Below are 23,231 nucleotides of genomic sequence, written 5' to 3'. Positions count from 1 at the left end.
GTCTCCTAAGGGAGAGTTCCCTCAAAAGATGGTTATGGTCAAAATATTTAGGCTATTCAAACCACATTCTGCGTCGTATATGTGTACTTAGCGAGGGATTCTATTTCAATCTTTTTTACCCAGGCCCCACTGTGTGAAGTTAGAGGTTCTCAGTCTAGAGACGCTGTAATCTGCTTCTCCCACGATGCATTTGGCCTGGCCACCGGTATGAATAAGATTAGCTAACCACCGGCTATGGGAGGAAACGAGTTTGGGAGGAAAGAAAAGGGAAAATAAGAACCATTTGTTGACTGAGTGGAAGGTGACACGGAAATAAGAGATGCTATTAAGGCTATTGCGTCCAAAAAAGTGAACTCCAAGTTTGAACTGAAGTTAATGAAGGTCTTAGAGGAACTGGTATGAAGAAGGGCTTTAGGGTTCAACTTGTTTCGGTACCTGGCCACTCATACTGTAAAGAGGAAGCGGACTCCCTTGTTGAACTAGGATCTGCTAAACTGCGGGTAGGCCCCACACAGAAAGTCACTTTGAGGTGGATGAAAGCAAATGGCATGACACAAGCTACAGCACACATAGGGGGCTGCACCTAAAGGACAACGAAATTCAACTAGTGATGATTTTTTCAACTTAACACAGACACTTAAGACGCTATTTCTAGCTGGTTTCTCTCAATCGATGTACTGCGAACAACCCGTAGTGTCATTGGTGTTGGAAGGAACTGCTGATCACATCATTTGAGTGTTTCACACGCGCTAGGTTTATATATCTTGGGAAATACTTAACTTCCCCAGTGGCAAAAGCGTGCAGAGCACCTTATGGGCTTTTACAAGGCTATTGGCCTCTGCTAAGCCTCCGTGGGATACGACGGACTTAACAGGAGATCAATATGCACAACTGCCTATTTGGCCACCTATTCTTCCCCAAATTCAATTCAAGCCTAATATTATCATTTGTTTTCTAGTTATTCCATCTACAACATATTTCACTGAACATATTAGTATTTGGTTAGAAAATCAGTTACCTACTTATGTGAATGTTTGTTCTTAGATTAATGTAAAATGCTCTCCAAAGGCAAACCAAATCAGGTTGCATGAGAGGCATGGTCTCTTCGGCTATTCATAACTATTAATTGTAAGTCAAATCGTTAGCTAACATAAAACATATGCTATATAAAAAAAATACTTTAATGTCATCAACAAACGAAGAGGTGATGTAAGGCCTCGTTGACGAGTACTAGAACATACTAAGATGGAGTCAGATAACCACCAATTTTAACTCTTTGATCAGATAATAATTTTTTAAGTCATTTAGCTAAGTTTGCATGTAAGCCAATTGACATTTCGAACTAATCTGTAACTTGTTCGCGATTTTACATTTAATTAATTATATCGGATTGATAGCAAACCAAGTTGATTTCAGTAGGTCTTACTATGAAAACCATTTTCCATCATTTATTTAGTTACCAGCCGTAAATGCATTTTAAAACTGTTATACTGTGAATAAAACTGATCGTATTAGTTATTTTTATTTTGTTTTGTTATTTTAAATGCCTCTACATACTTGTACTGTCGATATTTACAAATTTTTTCAAGGTATATTATAATAATCTTTAAAGTACTTCTGTTTCGACTAAATAAATCTTTTCTAATAAATGCTGATTTGACGTATTATTTTAACTTTACTTTAAACTTTTTATTTATAGCTGCATAAAACGAGATAGTTTACTATTACGATAAGAAATAGCCAGATAAAGTCTGATAAAGTATCGTGTTTCGTATTTGTTCGAATCTTATCAGCAATATTTTTCTGAATGGTGTGACATAAGAATTAAACACCAACCAAAACACAGCATTTTCTTTGTGTGTGAAAATGGCCAAAAATCAGGCGAAAATCTTAATTATCGGTGCGGGCGCGTCTGGTATTGCGGCAGCCACGAAACTATACCAAAACGGATTTAAGAATTTGGTAATTTTGGAAGCCGAAAACCGAATTGGTGGAAGAGTGTGCTCCGTAGAGTTTGGAAGCAGTTTTGTGGATCTTGGAGCAACATGGGTATGTTTATTATCACTAACTTTGGAACTAACATGTTTTTTTTTCTGTCCTCACCATATAATAAAGTTAGAAGATATTTATAATTTTGTTTTAACTTTACTTAGATTGTTTAGAAGGCATCTCACAAATTGAATTTTATGAGAACTTAGGAATTAGAAATAAGGGATTTGGTCTCGTAGTACAGAAGGAGAAAAAATATTGGATTGAATTTAATTGGCTATTAATTTAAAAAGTTATTTAAGAAAAAAAACATAGAAACCGTTTTGCTTCATTACATCAAATGAACACGTTCTTGAAAACGTTCCAAATTTTGTCGTGATATTAAAAAAATAATCTATAGATTGTGATATATTCCGTTTGCCCATAACATTTTTTTAAATATATGTATTTTTTAGAAAATAGGGTAGAAAAAGGTTGTAGATACTATAAGTGAATACAGTCCAGCAACATAAATTATAAATAAAAGCAAAATAAGAAAAAATACATCAACAAAAGGTAATATTTGCATAAGCGTTCTGGCATCCTACACTGATAAAAGTTAATAATTTTAACTTTTTTTTTTGTTTTTTCTTTTATAAAAAGTGTGTCTATATTTTTTTGTATCAGGTCATGTAATAACCCTTAAATAACATGTAAATATACATATGAAAATCTCGCTATCAAGATGACGGGGAAGCAATGAAAACCTAATTTTTATAGTAAATTAGAGAAATTCTGCTGACAATATATCTGTATTCACAGTTCAGGATTAATACTGATTTTAAACGAAGATTCGAAAGATGGATTTTTATGGAATACCTTTAATTGCTTATAGATAAAAACAGTACATAAATATAAATTTAAAAAAATTAAAAATGTCATAATAAATGTTTGATAAGCAAGTAAAAAAATATAACTGTTATCTTTTATTATGACTTTTTTCAAAGTAATTAATAATTTTTAAGGGTTTACTGGTTTAATGCTCTAAAACTTCCTTTTTATGTATTAATATTTTATTTTAAAAAAATTAAATAAAACGGCGTATTACTAATAATTGATAATTTTTTGCTTTATTTTCCAAAAAAATTTGAAAAATTTTGCAGACAAAGCTAGTAAAATAATTTAAAAAAAAAACACACAATACAGAATACACATAAAAACATAAAATATAAATACACGCAAATACATACTATAAATCTTTGTACAATAAAATACACAATATAATAATTATAGTACATAGTATAGTAGGGAAGAACAAATCAAAAATTTAAGTAAAAGAATATTTATAACGTTTAATTAAGTTATTACATAAAAAAGTCTCGCGCAAAACGAACAGTTAACAGCAACTCTTATATAGTTTAAAAATACGCACATGTACACATGTGTCATGTCGCACAACTTGTACCCCAGAAGGGAAGAGCTTATCTGAGGCGCGACTCAAAAAGGGCGTTATTACGTCCTTTTTGAGCCTATTGATTGATCTAGACGTTCTTAAGCTTAACTTCCTGAAAACCGATCAACAACATGCAGAGAAACATTTTTTGAATAACGCATCGATGTGCAAGTCCGTCCCATTGGACTTGTCTACAGTCTCAGTTCTCTAAGTCTAAGTCCACATTAGTACGTAATTACGGATACGTGAGGCTGTCAAATCTATCCGTGACTTATATCCCATCCACTAGAGGCATGCGTATCCGTGAAATCACGTTATATGTTTATTCGAGTTTTTGGTGTTTACAGTTTTGACCTTTCACAATTGCTTCAACCTATTTTTATGCCTTGATTATAAAGGGCTTCTCGGATCCCATAAAGGTTTTCTGACATAAATAATTTGCTGTTTTTTTGGCCACCAAAGTTAAAATATTGTCCTCATTGGCGCAAAGCTCGAAGGTAAAACCCTAGTTCTCCTCCATATATACTTAGAAACTTTGGTGTTCCAAATAACTTTGGCACTGTCTATTAATTAAAAAGTCGCAATAGTAACATTTAAAATATGTGGAACCCGGTGTTGAACCCAAACTCGACATTCTAAAAAAGAATGGTACAAAATAACAACTAGTAAACAAAATTTGGTAAAAACTCAGAAATAACAATTAGTAAAACGGACCAAAAAACTGAATGAAGTATCAATATGGATTCAGTCCCCAAAACTTCACAGATTCAACGACGACTGAATTGGTGTTATGAACTACAACTGGTTCCAATCTATTATTGTATGACACTAAGATTTAATAGTGTCTAGCTCATCTGATACCATTCTATATAATTCATTAATATCCGAATTGCTCCAAGTAAACTTGTATCGTCTGCTAAGAAATAGGTTTTATTATGATGTCCAGACTAGCGATATCATTTATAAAAAAACGAAATAACATAGGCCCCAGAACCTTGAGATACCCCGTATGCAATCGACTTATAAGAAGTCGTCATCAAATGAGGAGCAACTATCCAAAACGCATTAAATCCAGTTTTTAACATTTTTCAGGTGAATATTAAAATTTCCTGTATTTTAGACAATCTATTATCCTGACAGTCCAGTTTCATCAAAATGATTTAAATCCATTAGAAACAGCTATAGTGAAATCATGAAACATTTTAGTATCCCTTTTGTTGTGTGGATATGAATGAAAGAAAACCCACGTTTTATACATGGACCAAAAATATAGCTGGTAGAGGGGTCGTTGAGGTATCATCTACACTTTTGGCCCATCTGAATTACCTGGACCTCCTAAATATACAGAAACTTCGCCTTTTCTGTGACGGGTGTGGAGGGCAAAACAAAAATGCCCATGTAATCCATGCCCTTTATTACTTTTTAAAAAAACAATCACCCGAGAGTTTAACAGAAATAAATATTACCTTTCCACTAAGAGGACATAGTTTCTTACCTGCCGATAGGGTATTTGGCCGAGTAGAGAAAGTCTTAAGAAAACAGACAACAATCAAGTCTACAGAAGAATAAAACAATATACGTATATAGCGAGTTTGGAGAAGTAAAATATCTTGGGGAAGACTGGCTACTTTATAACATCAAACACCTACAAGAATTTCTAAAAAAGACTGACAGTATATCCGACATGAAAAGGGTCGTGTTGCGAAAGAATCAAGCTTCACCCATCTCCATAACACTCTTCGAAAACCTTAGGTATGAAAGTACTTCTGAAACTCCAAAAACTCTGCTTAAAAAAGGTTAAAAGGACTCTCAGCTACAAATGGAACTACTTGAACTTGGAAGCCTCTTAAGGAAAAAAAGAAAAAATCTTTAAAACATTTATTGGCACAAGAGTTTGGTAAAGAATGGGAGCAAGAAGATAAACTGGAATGGTACAAAATATTTTGGAAACCAGTGGAAATGAAATAGAGGAAGAACAACACGACAATGCTAGAGTTACCTGTGACTGCTTAGAAGAAGATGTCGGTTTACATATTTGATTTCTTTGTAATTTTCTTAATAAAATAAATTTTTCACTAAAATTTCAGATTTTATTAACCTTTTAAATAATATGAAATATTTGTTTTGTACAAAACGCAATAAATCCAAAAAAGAATTGAGCATAAAAAAATAAATCCACACTTACTAAAGCAAAATGACATAAATCCGCATTCCAATTAAGCAAAACGAATTAAATCCATTAAAAAAATTAACTAATATTTCTATTAATGTTATACATTTTATAATGGAGCCGCACCTTTTTTGCGATAAAACTGTTTTTAAAATCATTGCTTTACAAGAACAAATTTAAATTTTTTCTTTCAAACACTTTTGCTGGTTTTTAAGGTTTTACTCAAAACAACATATTATGAATTTAATGCCTTTTGGATAGTTGCTCCTCAAATTTACTCCTACAATCTAACTTCTATTATAAAGATATGACTTAAGCCATTCGAGAGGTGTTCCTCTGAACCCGTAATGCTACAACTTATTTATTGAGATATTAGGATTTACACACTTGAAAGCTTTAGAAAAAACGTATAAGATTGCTGCTGCAGAAAATGTAGTGACTCTCTTTTAAAGAGGGATATACTATACTAAAAAGGGAAAACAGCATCGTTGGTGCAATTGTTACCGAAGAGTTTAAATTGATGGGGAGTAAGTATTTTATATTTAAACAGAAAAAAAAAGAATCCTTTTTTACCCAATCTTTCAATGATCTTGGATAACGTGGGAAGGAGTGCAATTGGACATTAATTCGACACTTGATCTTATCTTAATCTTTTTTTTATATCTCTCTAGCTCCATCTCTATTTTACACTTCAATTGATTTCAATACTTTATTTTTGAAGTTTTAAGTCTGATTTAATCCTCAGACACGAAATTGGAATAATATATTGTATGATATAAAAGATGTATATTTGCAATGGACATTAGAGGTGCACTACTTCTAATTCTTCTGTCCTAAAGATGGCCATTTGCAATTAAAAAATTATAAACTGTAATAATAATTTAGAAATAAAGTAAAAATGTGTAAGTTTCTAAGAAATTGTCAGGCCCAATGAGAAAAATCTTAAGAAAGTTTTTGCTGTTGAAGAAAGATTAACTCCATGAATAATTTGAGAAGATGAAAATAGGTTTATTAAATAAGATCTTATTCAAGCCTTTGCCTCAGCTAAAGTAAGAAAGGCGAAACTCGGAGTGTCACGTCCCTTATTTCACAACCTTTGTCACTTTGGTCACCGATTCAAGAATACAAGAGTATAATACAAGAATAGTTTATTAAAGACCTTGATGTACTATTCTATTTCATTCGAATTTCAGAAAATAGTGTAACGATATTGTTAACACCAAGAAATAATTTGCCGAATATATAAGGAGCCGCATCGCCGATAGTTGTCAGTTCAGTAAAGTAAGATTCGGAATGTTGGCGCGAGATTTAAATAAATACAGTAAAAATAAATATCTCTAATAGTCGTGAGTGATCGTGTTTTTGTAGCGAAGTGTGTAAATATATAAGTTGACTATTTTCGATTGTTTGAAGTCACAGCTAACTAACGGGAAAAAAGCAACAATTGATTATTAAACTCATCTAATTTTTAGTCTTTAATTAAAATCTAGATTATCACTTTTTTGCGTTTGACTGTAGTTAACTTTTATTCTTTATTAATACTTAATTAAAGTTAAGGACACACATAATATGTAAAGTATTTGATGTAATATGACGCGTATATTTCTGCTAAACCTTGTATTTCTGAATCAAGCATTAATGAAGGTAGAAAGAAATCCAGTTTTTCTGTATAAAACCCAAAACTTCCAGGTTTCTTGGCAAACTTTAAAGTATTTATTTGTAAATATGTTTAAAGACCATTTAAAGCGAAAAAGACCAAAGCAAGATTCCATCGTTTTATAATTATATTTAAGATATATATTACCAAAGGAAGAGAAAGTTAATGAAAGTCAAAGTCTCACAAATCAAGCGTCTCTTAAAAGGTTATGCGTTTCGCCGCATTAGGGCATCATCAGACCTCATCTGAGTACAAAAACTACACACTACACTTCTCACTAACATAAATAAAAATATAAAATATAATATGACTACAATATCGTGTACCGTTATTGACTCAATAACAAAATTCACTCAAGAGTGAGTGACTCTTGAGTGTGAACATGTGAACACATATCTAAGTCTCTTTGAGAATAATGGATGATTATTTTGAATTAAGATATATATTGTCGAACACAATTTTAATATAATAATTTACAATATATGAGTTTTTGTTGCAATTTTTTCTATTTTGCAAATACATAAATTTAAGTCAGTGCCCCGGTAAAATTACATGAGATTGATGAAAGTAGGTATATTCAATATTTGAATGAAAAAAAACTAAATTTGAAGTTATTTTGCCATCAGTTTTATAGGAATACAGTACACCCCATATTCCTTCCATATTTAAGTATTATCCTTTAAGTGTTACATAATTTTATATACAGGGTGTTACTTAAAGGTATGTCATAATTTAAAAGGGACATTCCTGGACCGATTTTAAGTCAAAAAGTTCCTATAAACATGGGTCCTAAAATGATTAATTTTTAAGATACAGGGTTTTATTTGTTTTATTGTTTTCTTCGTTTTTAATAAATTTTTCAAATACGGTTTAAAATATTGAACTGAATTTTGGCACAGGATATTATTGTATAAAACACATTTTTTAGATGTTCACCTACTTTTTTTTAGCAACCAGCTTATATATTTTATAGCATGACTATAAGTGTTATGCTATATGACTTACAGTTCATTAATCGACCACACCAGAATTATATTTTCTATATTATGTTACAATGTTGTATATGCACCTGGAGTTAAGCAGTTGAAATATATTTGTTTGTTAATGGGTAGGTTCATGGAGAAAAAGGCAATATAGTGTACGAAATGGTAAAAGATCTGAACTTGGTGTACCCGTGCCAGCTTCCTCCAGGACCAGGAATGTCATTTTTTCATATAGACGGTTCCCAAGCAGACAAACAATTAAGTGACCGATTATTCGAGATTGCGATGGCAATAAAAGACGATCAAGAACAATCTAAGAAACACGGTGGCAATTTTGCAGAATATTTCCATGCTGAGTAAGTAATTGTACCTATAAGGAACAATAGAATATATATGAATTGTACCTTAAAAATATTATCGTTAAATTTGCACTGTATGTATTTGCCATAATTTAGGAACACCGCCAATTTTGCAATAACTCAAATATATAACTAAAATAAAGGTCAAACCAAAGATCCTTTGGTTTTGCTATTCGAAATCATAAGAAAAGAATCCTACAAATATTAACTTTTAATATACGTTTTCACTCTTAATTTAAAATGTCCCACTATTGTACACATCTTCAAAAAGAGTGCTCTAGATTTAAACTATAGACCAATACTTTCTGTTTTGTTAAAGAAATTTGCTAAGAATTTATCCCTATTTTGAATTAAAAACCTTTTTACATATTACAACTTAGTAACTTATTAAGCTCAGTTATTTACATGACATACCTAATTTTTTATATACATACACGTCGTAACAACTAAGTAACAAGCTAAGTTATCGTTCTCTATTTGAACGATAGCGTTTTTTCTACTTTGCTCTGTACTAACTAGATTTCGACCCTAATCAAACGAAAAGGCCACAAGGCGAGAAAGGACTGCCGGAAATGTACCATCAAGGCGTCCGTCGTTCCCGAGTTTTGTTATATTCACTACCAAAAATATATTCACTTTCTTAGTGACCCGAGTAAGTGAAATCAAGAAATCGATGAAGGTCAGTCATATAGTTGATAACATTAAGAATCTTGCTGTGATTTTCGAGGAGGACTTGAGATTCAAAATGCACGTTTCTGACATAATTAAAAAATCCTATTTTGCGCTCAAACCATTGTCCGTTAATAGAAGTATCATTAACTACAAAGTACCGAATCTTTATCTTCATCAGTTGGCCGTTTTTGTGCATCGATTGCTTGGTACATCCTCCTCTGCTTACCTTCGTGAAAAATTCAGTTTCCGAAGAGATGGTGCACGACGCCAATCTAAGATGTATAAGTAAATTATCGGCTTCTCGTTTACATTCTGCTTTATTTCACAGATGTTTTCTTTTTAATGCTGTTTCAGAGTATAATGAATTTCCGAATCCACTTAAGTGCATGTTCATTGCTGGTTTTAAAGTAAAAGTAAGGTCGCATTTTCTCACGTTACGATGTTCTCCTTATAATTTAAAGGGAAAATGTGTACATTTTTTTTTCTTCTTTTTTAGTTTTATATCATTGCTTATTTTCCAACTCAAGATAGATTTCATGGATTTCACCGGTTTTCTATTATATTCTTTCTATAACTGTTATCTATGTAATTTGGTATATATTTTTGTTCATGTAATTAGAGGTTAAGTTGATTAGCCCTAGGCTAGCCTTCGCCTTTGTACATTTTGGTATAATAAAGACAATATTTATTTATTTATTTATTTATTTATATGTATGAGATTTTATACACTTAGGAGGACTTTGAGAGAGGTGACTATTTTGCGGAGAACTTTTAATTTTTTTAAAACCTTTTAACGGCCAAGCTTCCAGCTTGGCTTCAAGAATTCGGAATTATCACAGTGGAAGATGCTAAATGATAAGGATGGGTGAGATGTAGTCAGAATAGAGGAAATTGTGTTGGAGTGCCTGACAGAAAGCAGTCCGATAAATATTGGTGTTTTTTTGTTTACAGTAAGGATCTGTTCCTATGTACTCCTGGTTTCAATTTTATCCTCTTCTCTAATGATACCACATTTTCCTGCCATCTGAAAGCGGTGATACAGCTAGTGGAGTTTCGAGGGATGCACTATTGTCAATAAATTGTTCCTAAATGGTTTTGGAACAATTTATTGATTAACCAACCTCTTGGTTTTTTGAGTCTTAATGTCATGTTTGGATGTACCGGCACTGTACTGGATTACTCATGTGTATTGCTAAACAGGGTGGTACAAGCCACAATTTAAAAAGAAAATTATAACGTTTTAGCTCCTCCTCCAATAACTAGAGTTCGGCACAAAGTAACTGTAGAGAAGACCAAAAAGCGAGAAGTAACTGGCAGAAATGCACGATCGAGTCATGTGATCGATCCCGTAAGTCGTATGTCATATTATTCACTACGCAAAAATATACCTCCTCTCTCAGCGACCTGCGAAAGTGGAAAATCTGGAAATTATTGTCGTGGAAATCATTAGGTGAAGCATTGCTCTTCTATTTTTAACTTTTTAAGCTTTGTCTATGTTCTGTTGCATATTAATGCTTGTGTCTTTCGACACTTGCATACTTCGACATTTTCACCCCTTCGACTGTTTTTTTTTTTAACAGTTTTTTTAGAAAACTCTTAAGATATGGCTTCAGGGACTGGGAATTATATCAGTCGAAGATGAAAGTCGGTGGGGAGAAATCAGACGAAAGGGGATTGTGTGTTGGAATACCACAGGGATCGATCCCGAAATCTTTGATGTTTCTGGTTCACATATTGTATATTCCTGGTGCCCATTTCATCTTCTTGATCCAAACTTGCCTACCCATCAGCTATAGGCACTGAAAATGTGGAAGAGCAGTGGTTTCTAGCCAATAAACTTTTCCTAAATGTACTATTCTATACTTCTACAGTTCTAAATATCAGATTTGAATTAGTATACCTTACTGCATTATCGTTTGTGCTACAGAATACATCATTATGTTCAATTCCATATTTTCGTACACAATCTGAAATACGACATTTACCAGTATTGTGCAGATCGCGCCTTTAGGTTCGGATTTATAGATCTGTTATTTACGATTTTAATTGTAACTACGATGAGATCGGTTGCGTTTAAGTTTATAGTTAATGAAATAGTACTTTACACGAATTATACAAATATAGATAATACCTATTCAATTTAAATACAAAAAGATACTCAATATCCACACAGTTTGTCTGAAACCACTTTCTTGACGCAACAGAAAATAATTCCCGATTTGCCGGACTTTATCTGGGTCAGAGTAATTCGTGCTATTACTAATAGTGACACACACTGTATGTACAAATATTGTATGTACAAGTATTGTATATCTGTTCCTTCTAACTTCTAGATATAAGGAACGCATACAAAAGGAATTTGGACCAATTCCTGAACCCAAAATTATACAACTAGCAACCCTCGTAAAAAACTGGTTTAAAAAGTTTATGGTTTTACTAAATTCAGCTGAAAACTGGAGTCAACTGTCTACAACCAGTCATTACGCATTTAAAGGCTATGAAGGTGACCAATTAATTAGTTGGGGCAGTAAAGGATATAAAACTATATTGGATGTTATGCTGGTAAATTTCTATTAATCATGCTATTACATTCAGTGCAATTTCAATTTCTGCAGCAAAAAATACCTGATCCATCTCAAACGCTTCCTATCGAAGAAATGATAGAACTAAACAAGGAAGTTAATAAGATCATATGGAATAAGGAGGAAGTTACCGTAAAATGTACTGACGGGTCGGTGTATAGTGCCGACCATATGATTATGACTGTTTCCGTAGGCGTACTAAAGGAAATGCATAAGAAGGCTTTTGTACCAGGGCTACCAGAACAAAAGGTTTTTTTCTTTCTTAATTATTTAGAGAATTCTGTCTTTACATAATTTTTAGGTGAATTCGATTGAAGGTATTCCATTAGGTACAGTTAACAAAATTTTGTTACAATTCCCACATAAGTGGTGGCCGGATGATGTCAAGGACATAAGCTTTCTGTGGTCTGAAGATGAAAGGGATGAATTGATCAAAGAGTTTCCACATGGTCCGATAGTGAATGGAAGGTACACAGGGAACTCTTGTATTGATATAAACATATATTGTTTTGCTTTTAGGTCATGGTTGGAAAACTTATTTAGTTTTATAGCAATAGATAGCCATCCTACTGTGCTTTTAGGGTGGGTCAATGGTCCCACAGCTAAGTTAGTAGAATTATTACCCGATGACGTGATTATAGAAGGCACGATGTACATGCTGCGTAAATTTGCCGGAAAGCAATATGATATTCCGGAACCAAACGGAATTCTACGGTAATTTGTGAATTTTGCATTTGACAGAATTGGAATGATAAGATATTTGATGCAGGTCTAAATGGGGTAGTAATCCACATTTTCGTGGCTCATACGTACACGTAAATAGTGAAATGGAACGACGAAAGGCAAACGCTTACGATCTATCTACTCCCTTGATGGGAGAGAATAAGGACCGGCCTCTTATTTTGTTTGCGGGAGAAGCCACGCATTCATGCAGATTTTCTACCGTGGATGGTGCCATTGAGACTGGATACAGAGAAGCAAACAGGATAATCAGTTTTTATTCCCAATAAATTGCTTTTATAAAGTTTAATTTGATTTTATTTGATATTTTGTAAATAAATTATGCCTTTGTAAGGAAACTTGCTATACAGGCTTAATTAGTTAATAGTCTCCTTTCCATTTTCCACAATATATCCTTTGATAGCACAATGTCATCAATGTTTAATGAAGGAATCCCAAACATTACTTATAGAGCTCTTTATTTAAGCTTGTCTTTTAAACTCGTATTGATTTGAAAAGAATGACATAATTTACTGGTATCTGCTCAGTTGTGACTCGTCGTCAATCAGCCTTGCAAACGTAAATCTGTACTGCACCTCACAGTTACATTACAGAAGCTTATAACATTTTTCTTCTTACCTTCACAACTTTCCAGCTGTAGCTCTTAACTTGTCCAGTAAATTTTCACTTATAGTTTTTAACGAACCTTTTATCTTGCCTTTGAATTTGTGCTCGAGACCTGTAACTTTAAGATTGACTTTTATTAGAACATTTGACTGTTACTTAAAATAGTCTTCCCACAAAACCACAGTATGGTTCAGGATCTATTTATTTGTGAATTGCCTACTGTCTGCTGTTAAGGTATGATCAATGAACTCTGCTGCCCCAGTACCACCACTACCACAAACTGTTACTCTACCCATACCTAGATATTAGATATTAGAAACGTCGATTCCATTAAAGCTGCTGCAACTATAAAGTTACCACCCTGTGACCCAATCAATAAATTTACCGGCACCAGAACTGAAAAAATAGTGAAAATTAACAGGATGGAAACTAAACATCGCGCAGAGATTGAATGAGGCACCGAGAACCAATGACATGTTAACCACATTTAGCAAAATTGATATGACGTATATTATGGAGTTCTATTATGGAGTTCATCGGGCATTCTTGGAAGAAATATAGAAAAAGGTTGGATTTAATGCATTTCTTGCAGGATTAAGCTATTGTTAAAGCAGTTATTGATGAAGGCGAAATTGTTATAGAGATTACCTGAATATATCAATGGTTGCAACAACTTTTATAGATCTTGTTATACCTGTAGAAACGAAGAGATTATATGCCAGATTATATTACAGCATCACACTCCTTCCTAAATTAGGGGCCACATGCATCCGAAATATCAGTAAGGGATCGAGGGATCAAGCTTTGTGACTAAAATCAAGCTAAAATCAAGCACTTGAAATTTTCAGAGTTTTCGACGAACTTTTGGACATTACGTGATGTGAATAGTAGTGCTGATTTTTACATCAATTTGAAGATATTTTCATTAAATATAAGTCGCTTAATGTTCTCGGATCAGATAACCCGGAATTACTGCTGTTATTTAGATTAAAACAGTCTGCACTTCTCCATTCATTTCCCATTGCCTTCGAATCTGGTGTTCCAAATCTCTATATTTAACGATCTTTTCATCGTCATTCACTCTTCGCTCTACTATATTGTTGTTCAAGTATCGACTCCGGGGGCATACTTGTAATACGGTACCTTCTCTGTTGGTAACATTTGACACTTGACGCAGTATTCTCGTTACTAGATTGTGTTGCTCTTTATATTCTGTTATCGCAAATGTCTGATAAACTGTATCCTGAAACATCCATACAGCATATAACCTATACGGGTATTTCACATTCGTACCTAAACGTCTGTTAATAAACTTCAAATAGTTCAAATTAGTTTTTGTGTATTTGTTTTTAAGATGTACTATTTTTTATATCAGTATTTTTAATAATTTGAGTTTTTTAGACAGCTTTAACCTCAAAGTAGTGTGTTTTTATTAGGAGATCTGATGGTGCGCTGATATAGTGCAAAATACGTGTAATCAACTTAATACACCCCTTTGTGTCAGCCTCTGTGACTTCCTTTTTCGAAAATCCTTTTTTTAACTTGTTTTAGGGAAAGCTGATCTGACGTCAATACTGTACTCCTATCGATTCTCGTTGACATGCCTTCCATGTACTGTGATGGGTTTGAACCTGGAGCTTCTGAAGTTTAAGTGCTGTTAATAAGGCATCCGTTTCACATACTGCGCGATATATTTTAGATCTTTCAGCCTTCCTAAAAAAGAATTATTTCTATTTAGTTAGACATTTTCTAATCTAGTTGTTTGCTTATTGATACAAATCCTTTTCCCTCCATTTCGCAGCAATGTGATTCACTTAACGCTACTTCGGAGGTGATCTTTTTAGTCTTTGCTAATGAAGTTCGAGCTTTTTTTTGCAAGTTATCAATGTCGCTCTTAGTCTATTTTACAATACCAGAGAAATAGGTTAATGCAGTAATACCTTAAATGTTTATGGCCCTGAATAAATTCCAAGAATCGGTTTCAGAAGGTCTCTCATTCTTTAAATGAACTTTTTACTTCATTTTGTATAATTCAATGATCTATTCCTTGGGTTTGTTTATTTGTAAATATTTACCGGTTAAAAAGTTTGAGACTTAGAACATGGAAAGGCGTTTCAATGTTCTAAGGTTGGAGAAAGGCTGAACCACCTACGTTTTGCCGATGATATAGTGCTGATCTCAGACTGACTTGACAAGGTTATCTTCCCAAAACTTAAAATCAACATTACAAAGACCCATTTAATGAAAAACTTAGTTCCCAGCTATAGCCAAGAATGCTAAAAAGAAATCCAATACGTAATTTTTTACAAATATCTGGGACACGTAATCGAGTGGGAAGGGACAATCAGACTTGCAAACTAACCAAAAGAATAGGACTAACTTGGGCAGGCTAAGGCATATGTTCAGATCAGATACACCGATCTGTTTTAAACGATATGTTTTTGGCCATTGCGTCCTCCCAGTATTGATGATATATAACTCGGAAACACTTACATTAACACAAAAAACGACCAATAAAATAAAAATAATCCAACGAGCCATGGAGACGCCTAGGAGTGACATTGCAAGATAAAATTCGGAATGAAGAACTACTTACAAAAACGAAAGTTATGAATCTAATTGGAAGAATCACTAATTTAAAATGGAACTGGGCTGTCCACGTCGCAAGAATTCGGATAACACATGGACGAAGAGAATAATAGAATGGTGTTCAGAGATGAAGTACACAAAAATAGGGGACGACCACCGATTCAATGGATGGACGATTTGATATCTTCAAACTGGATCCAAGACCAAGCGAAAATGGTTTAGGTCATGAGTAGTAGTTTAATCAACTCGAAAAACTCATCCATTATCCCAAAGATGCTGGTCATACACTTTTATAAAAGGTAAGAAACACGAAATCTGCAGCATCACAAATACATTTAATAAAATAACGAAGGTTACATGTTTAGCTCGACTAGAGCATCATCAGACCTAAACAATTTTAGTCATGTTTTTCACGATAGATTTATGAACCTTAGTGATGTTTCTTTTTCTGAAGTCGAATTAAAATTTCTTAACAACAATTTAAAATTTAATCTTCCTACCAGAACCGACCCATGTGTTAGGGAAACATTGGCTGTAGAGGCTGAAAATGCTCTACAGTCAACGGATATATCAAATAAGAACATTTTAAGAGCAAGAATAATTTCCTTTTTAAATCAAAATTGTTTCCTTAACAATAAACAGAGAATAAATCAAAACAACAACAAAACATTAAGATCTATAAAAAAGAAAATGAGGGACAACGATATAGTTTTCACAAAAGCCGATAAGGGATCATGCTTACTTGCCTTAAAAAGAGACGATTGCATAAATAAAGTAATGGATTTTCTAAACACAGAAGACTTTGAAAAGGTCGACAGAGATCCGACAGGTCCATTCTTTAATAAATTAAAAAAAGTCTTAGACATGAACTTGGTAACCTTAGAATATTTTAATTCTACAAAACAAAAACTATATCCCATGAATCCTAAAACACCTCTATTATATGGGTTGCCAAAAGTCCATAAAACTAGCATGCCAATTAGACCTGTGGTTTCCTTTGTTGACTCCCCTTGTTACCAGTTATCATCTTGGCTTAACAACGTTCTTAGAAATATCTCAAACTTCAAAGCACCATATTCTGTAACAAATTCAGTGAATTTTGCCAAAAGCATTCAGAATGTTCACGTTCCAGATACAGCCCAGCTTATATCGCTAGACGTGAAAAACTTATTTCCAAGCATTCCACCCGCTGATTGTCTGGTCTTAGTCAAAGATCTTCTCAGGGGGAAACTTGATTCACTTTTGGTGGAAAATCTACTTTTGCTTCTTTCTACTGTGTTAGATCAATTTTTTTTCCAATTTAACAACCGTTTTTTCAAACAAAAAGAAGGTCTAGCAATGGGCTCTTGTTTATCGCCATTTCTTAGTGAAGTATTTCTTAGCAACTTAGAAACAAAAATAATGAGCAGTAATTTTAAAAATAACATCATCTTTTATAAACGGTATGTGGATGATATATGTTTGATTTGGAATGGAAGTGAGGTAGAGCTTTCAAATTTCCATAATTATGTCAACTCTCTTCACTCTAAAATTGAGTTCACAATCGAACGGGAACAGAACAACACCTTACCATTCTTAGATTTATTACTTAAGAGGGAAAGAAATAAGATATCCTTTGAAATATTTCGTAAACAAGCAACAACAGATAATATTATACAATATAATTCAACATCACCGTCCTTACATAAATTTGCTGCTTTCCATTCTTTATTTTACAGACTTTTTAACATCCCACTTTCTCGTGAAGCTTTTAAAAAAGAATTCCTTACCACTAAACAACTAGCAGTCAGTAACTTTTTCCCTCTTAAACCTATATATAAAATGTATTTTCAGTATGTGAACAAGTATAAATTATCATTTAATTTTATCAGACAACAAACAAACAATATCAAAACTTTTAGGTCGTTTACTTATGTTGGACCAATTTCGTCACAATTATCCCGCTTTTTTTCTCCCTTTGGCATAACCCCAGCTTTTAAAACCAATAATACCTTAAATAGACATCTAATTAAAACTAAAGATAAACTACCCCCGCTATCTTCTCCAGGAGTTTATGAGATTAGGTGTAAAGACTGCCCTGCAGTGTACGTCGGCCAGTCTGGTAGGAAGATTTCTACTAGGATTAGTGAACACAAGGCCCAATACAATAAATTTAAAAATACCGAAATCACAGTGACCAGATCAGCTTTTGTCAATCACCTTCTTGACTCCAAACATGATTTTCCTGACAGCCAAAATATAAAAATACTGCATCAATGCAACAAAAGTAAAAAACTAGACTTGTTGGAGACAATGGAGATTAGTAAAGCTTTTAAAAGCCCAGATCTGTCCTAAGGATGTGCGATACGATACGATTTTCTCGAGTACCGGTATTTTTTCTTCCGATACTCGATATTTTGTACCGGTACTTTAACGTACGATACGGTCCGATCCGTTTGAGTTTTATGCAGTACCTATCGTATCTTGTATCGAAGGATGCTATAAAATAAATTTAATTTAATCAAAAAGATACCACATAAATTAATATGAATGAAGCAGTGAAGCACGGATTTACTCCTTCTGTCTTTCTGTTTATCCGTAGTGTTGGCAGGTGCAACCCATATTCTGAACGCCTATTTTCAAAGGCTGATGCGATAATGGATGAATGCCGTAACAGACTTCTTGGAGATAGACTTTCAAGGCTATTATTTTTAAATTCGTTAGAATTAAGTTACTGGAATTTGTAATTATTTTTCAATTTCTAGAATAATTATTTTTGTCTTACGTTTTAATGTTTTCTGTTGTTCGGTTTTAATTTAAGTGACGACATATGTGAAATTTTCACTTGTAGTTATTTCGAAATAAATGCTGTTAATAAATAATATTTTAATAAATAATACTAAAAATATCAGTATTGACCATACCAGTCCGCGCTAATTTTAAAAAATTAACATTAAAAAAAAATATATATATATTTACAAGTAGTTAAGTTGTAGTTAAATCGTACCGGTACTTGGAATATCGGTACTGAACTTGTCGATATTGTACCCAACCGGTACTTTTAAAACGATACGATACGATCCGAAATACCGGTACTTTGCTCAGTATCGCACATCCCTAAATCTGTCCTGTGTTAATGAAAGGTTTGATTTTGATGGCCACCTAGTTTTTAATAACCTCAAGTAGTTCTAGACTCTTAAATAATGGTTAGATTTCTGAAATGTATAAAGGATTTGATTGTTTAGTTGAGTTCTTTGTACATAGATAGTGCCACTTTATTGTAATCTTTGTTTACTTAAATATTAGGTGTTTTGTGTATGTTATGGTAAGTTTTTGTTGAATTCTCCCTTTTTCGGGTTACATAATTTTAATTATTGCTTAAATCTGATGATGCTCTAGTCGAGCGAAACATGTAACCTTCGTTATTTTATTAAATGTATTTGTGATGCTGTAGATTTCGTGTTTTTTACCTTTTATAAAAGTAGTTTAATCAAGTTTAGTAGACGAGACAAGCTGCTATATCATGATGATGTTTCATAGATTTCTTCGGCGTTCATTGCTGCAATGATCCATCCAATTTCCATCTGAGAATTAGTTGATTACAAATCACTCATTTCTTAATGGTGGGGCATTTATCTAATCCAAAATGCATTCCTATGTCGCAAGCAAAAACTCTTCCACTGTTTTTTAGCATTTGGTTTCGGGTAGACGTTAATAACTTAAGATCATTTTTATACAGTAAGTGATTAAGGCTGGATAGTTCTTTATGGTTGTCCTTAATAGCAAATCTATATTTACCTGAATTAATTTAAGTCGGCTTGATATTGGATTCATGGGGAGGCAAAACCGCAATGGGCAAAGAAAGGAAGCTGGAATTAATCGATATCTAAAGTTGACACGGTGGACACTAAAAAGGAAACGATGGCTTATAGGTATATTAAATTCTTCGCTGAATAATTTAAGTATACCTATAAGCCATTGGTGTGGCACCGTATTAAAGGTCTATCGGTAATCGATATAGGCAGTGAAAAGATTCCTCTTTTTATTCTAGGTATGATTGCAGACAACAGAGTTAACTGTCAGTTGCTCCAGTCTGCCGCACCGCTATGATGCGCCTTCAAATAAAAACGATTCGCTCTTTACTTAGTTATTGTGTTTTTTTAAAATTTTTTATCGTTCATCATCTATTTATCTTGCATTAAGATAACACTCACTTGGTTTTGTTAGTTGGGTACCTATTCCAGAAATTTTGTCTTTTTAAGGTATGAGTTATTGTTCTGATCTGAAGCAGGATGTTTGATAGAATATTTTTTCTGATCATTCATATACTGCGTTGTACTGTTTTAATTTTTACATTTATTTTAGGTTTCCTGCATTGATTGCTTTGGAATTTTTACATCTGGAAGTCTAGACTTTGAAAGTGTTAGAAGTAAGGGATAAGCGGTCTAGCTAAAACTAAGTGCAATTTTTTAGATGGCCATTATCTGGATTAGATGCTTTAAAGATGTTTAATTTAGATATATATATGTCTCAAATTGTTTTATTTATAATGAGTGGTTATTATTGAAAATATACTGATCTACTTTGCAGTGTTAAGAAAGAAAGAAGAGAATAAGTTTATATGTGATTTCAGAATTATATTGGTTTGTTAGTAAGGGTTGTTTAAAAAAGGGGGAAAAGAAGCAAAGAACCGGTGACGATCCCCGGGTAATGAAGACGAGCAAGTCTGCAAACATAGCAGGGCAAGCCACCAGCTATGCAAAAGCGGCAAAGCTCATCAGAATCGGAGTATTGCCGGAGGACTACCCTGAGGCAACTCTAACCTCCGAACAACTCACAGATGTGGAGGAAGCAATCGTATCAGAAATGATCAACAGCACAACAAAGGGCCTGCAGTTCTCAGGTATTCATTTTCGCTCGGGAATGATACTTGTGGACTGCGAGTCGGAGCAGACAGCAGAATGGCTGGCTCAGATGGCACCTAGGTTGAAGGAATGGAAAGGGCCAGCGCTGGTAGCGAAAAGAGGAGAGGACATCCCAAAAGCGCATACCATCAGCCTTTTTCTTCCACGGAGCAAAGGGCAAGACACCACAGCTCTCTTGAAACTCATTGGAGTACAGAATCCAGAGATCTCCACCGAGACCTGGAAAGTAATAAGCGCCAAAGGAAATGGCCACGGTCAAGTGCTTTCTGTTGGAATCGACACCAAATCTGCGGATAGCATCCAGGCAAAGGGATACACTATCCACTACAGGTTTGGGCAAATCCCCGTATCTGGCCTCAGAAAGCAGGAGAAGGCAAAGAACGAAAAGATGGAGCTTGATCCATCCACTTCAGCCTCTACCTCCTCCGAGCCAGTCGCCAATGAGAACACCTCTACGGCGACTGAAACACAAGAGACCGAGGGCATGGACCTCGATCTCAATGTCAACCCGACCACTTCCGCTGAGGAGAATGTCATCAGCAGCGAAGAAGAAGATAGGCTTCTGGGACCTAATGTAGACCATCAGGGGGACGGACCGGATGGCCCTGACAAATCATAAGAGGACTTCACTCTGCCAAACCGGAAGCCTTTAAATTCAGCAAATTAGCACAAATAAACCTGCAACACAAACGAGCATCCTCCGATGTGATTGCACGGATGTTTGTCAAGCAAGATCTGGGACTAGTCTTGATCCAAGAACCCTGGATCAATCGGGGGCAGATCAAGGGTCTGTCAAGCAAAACGTCAAAAGTAATATATGATACCAGGCAGGAATCACCCAGAGCCTGCATTCTTATAAGAAATAACATCAATTACATATGTATTTCAGAACTCATGACACGGGACCTAACACCTATTGTCGTAAATCTCGACATTGGGGACACAAACAGGACCATAGTAATTGCGTCAGCATATTTTGCTGGAGATGGGCCTATGACACCACCAGCAGAAGTGCAAGAGCTGATTCAATACTGTAGCAGATTGCGTCTACCACTCCTCCTAGGCTGCGACGCAAATGCTCACAATATCACATGGGGAAGCACAGATATTAACTTTAGAGGTGAGTGTCTGCTTGAATATCTAACGACAACCGATCTCGAGGTTCTGAATGTGGGAACTACACCAACATTCGTAACTAAATCGAGATCGGAAGTATTAGATATTACTTTAGTCAGCTCCAGTCTCAGAGACCACATCAAGGAATGGAGAGTATCAGCTGAACCATCACTGTCCGACCACAGGATTATCGAATTCAAGCTGGACAGCATTAAATACAATCGACCCGAAAGGAGGGTCCCAGGAAAAACAGACTGGGAATTATACAACACCAATCTGGAAAACAACTTAAATTATCTAAGCTTAAATGGGAAACCGCACCATCTAGACTTAGAGCAGGACTCACAAGCTGTCACACGTGCAATAAATGAGGCGTTCGACTCAAGTTGCCCAGTGACCAGTGAGAGACCCGTTAAAGACGCCCCGTGGTGGAATACACACCTGTCAAAACTAAGGTCAAAAGTGCGTCATCTTTTCAATAGAGCGAAAAGAGACGGTAACTGGCAGGTATATGCCGAAGTGCTTACTCTTTATAACAAAGAGATAAGAAAAACCAAAAGACAGCACTTCAGAACTTTCTGTGCGGAAATCGCTAACACTCCGACTGCGGCTAGACTGCACAAAGCAATGGCTAAGGGAGGCACATACCCAATAATGGCCCTCAAAAAGCCAGATGGCACCTACACGAAGGGAGAAGAGGAGCAAGCCATCCTATTACTTCAAACACACTTTCCAGGGTGCGAACCTATAGAAACGGTCCCAATAAAGTACACCAATCCTAAAAAAGAGGACTGGGAAGTTGCAAGGACCGTCTTTACGACAGAAAGGTTGAAATGGGCAATAAACACCTTTCGACCGTACAAGTCACCGGGAGTGGATGGAATTTTTCCTGCTCTCCTACAAAACGGACAAGAGAAAATCCTTCCTCACCTGAGTAGAATAGCAAGGACGAGCTTAGCGTCGGGATACATTCCCAGTAGCTGGCGAAGGGCAAAAGTCACCTTCATACCGAAAATAGGAAAAAAAGATGGGACTGACCCCAAATCTTTCAGACCTATCAGCCTTACGTCTTTCATTCTGAAAACAATAGAAAAAATTGTAGACAACCATATCAGGAATGACATTCTGGAGAGAGCACCTCTACATCAGTGTCAACATGCTTATAGAGCGGGCAGATCCACAGAAACCGCACTATATCAACTGACACAAATCATCCAGAAAAGCCTGAATGAGAAAGAAACAGCCATCTGCGCCTTTCTAGATATATCTGGGGCATTTGATAACACGTCACATGTAGCGGTAAAAAATGCCCTGGAAAAAAGAAATTTGAACAAAACCATAATCCGATGGATTTGTCAAATGCTTGCCACGCGTACGGCTGAGACTACTGTGGGCGAACAGACCACAGGCATCAAAACTACTCGTGGCACG

General features: G+C 34.8%; 2 protein-coding genes across 2 annotated transcripts; both read left to right on the top strand.

The window, feature by feature from the left end:
- Positions 1 to 1,794: 1,794 nt before the first annotated feature.
- Positions 1,795 to 12,949, top strand: LOC126738952 (spermine oxidase-like). The gene is made up of 7 exons (XM_050444452.1): positions 1,795 to 2,049; positions 8,361 to 8,587; positions 11,596 to 11,824; positions 11,878 to 12,093; positions 12,146 to 12,312; positions 12,364 to 12,558; positions 12,614 to 12,949. Exons 1-7 carry the CDS (start codon positions 1,867 to 1,869, stop codon positions 12,852 to 12,854), a joined length of 1,458 nt encoding a protein of 485 aa, XP_050300409.1. The 5' UTR covers positions 1,795 to 1,866; the 3' UTR covers positions 12,855 to 12,949.
- Positions 12,950 to 18,914: 5,965 nt separating this feature from the next.
- Positions 18,915 to 21,589, top strand: LOC126738953 (uncharacterized). The gene is made up of 2 exons (XM_050444453.1): positions 18,915 to 19,084; positions 20,125 to 21,589. The coding sequence occupies exon 2, from the start codon at positions 20,470 to 20,472 to the stop codon at positions 21,301 to 21,303; it is 834 nt and encodes a 277-aa protein (XP_050300410.1). The 5' UTR covers positions 18,915 to 19,084; positions 20,125 to 20,469; the 3' UTR covers positions 21,304 to 21,589.
- The last annotated feature ends 1,642 nt before the right edge of the window (positions 21,590 to 23,231 follow it).

This window comes from Anthonomus grandis, chromosome 7 (assembly GCF_022605725.1).
Source record: "Anthonomus grandis grandis chromosome 7, icAntGran1.3, whole genome shotgun sequence".
Lineage (NCBI taxonomy): Eukaryota > Metazoa > Arthropoda > Insecta > Coleoptera > Curculionidae > Anthonomus > Anthonomus grandis.
Note: the sequence above shows the minus strand (reverse complement) of the source record. Positions and strands in the feature narration are given on the sequence as shown.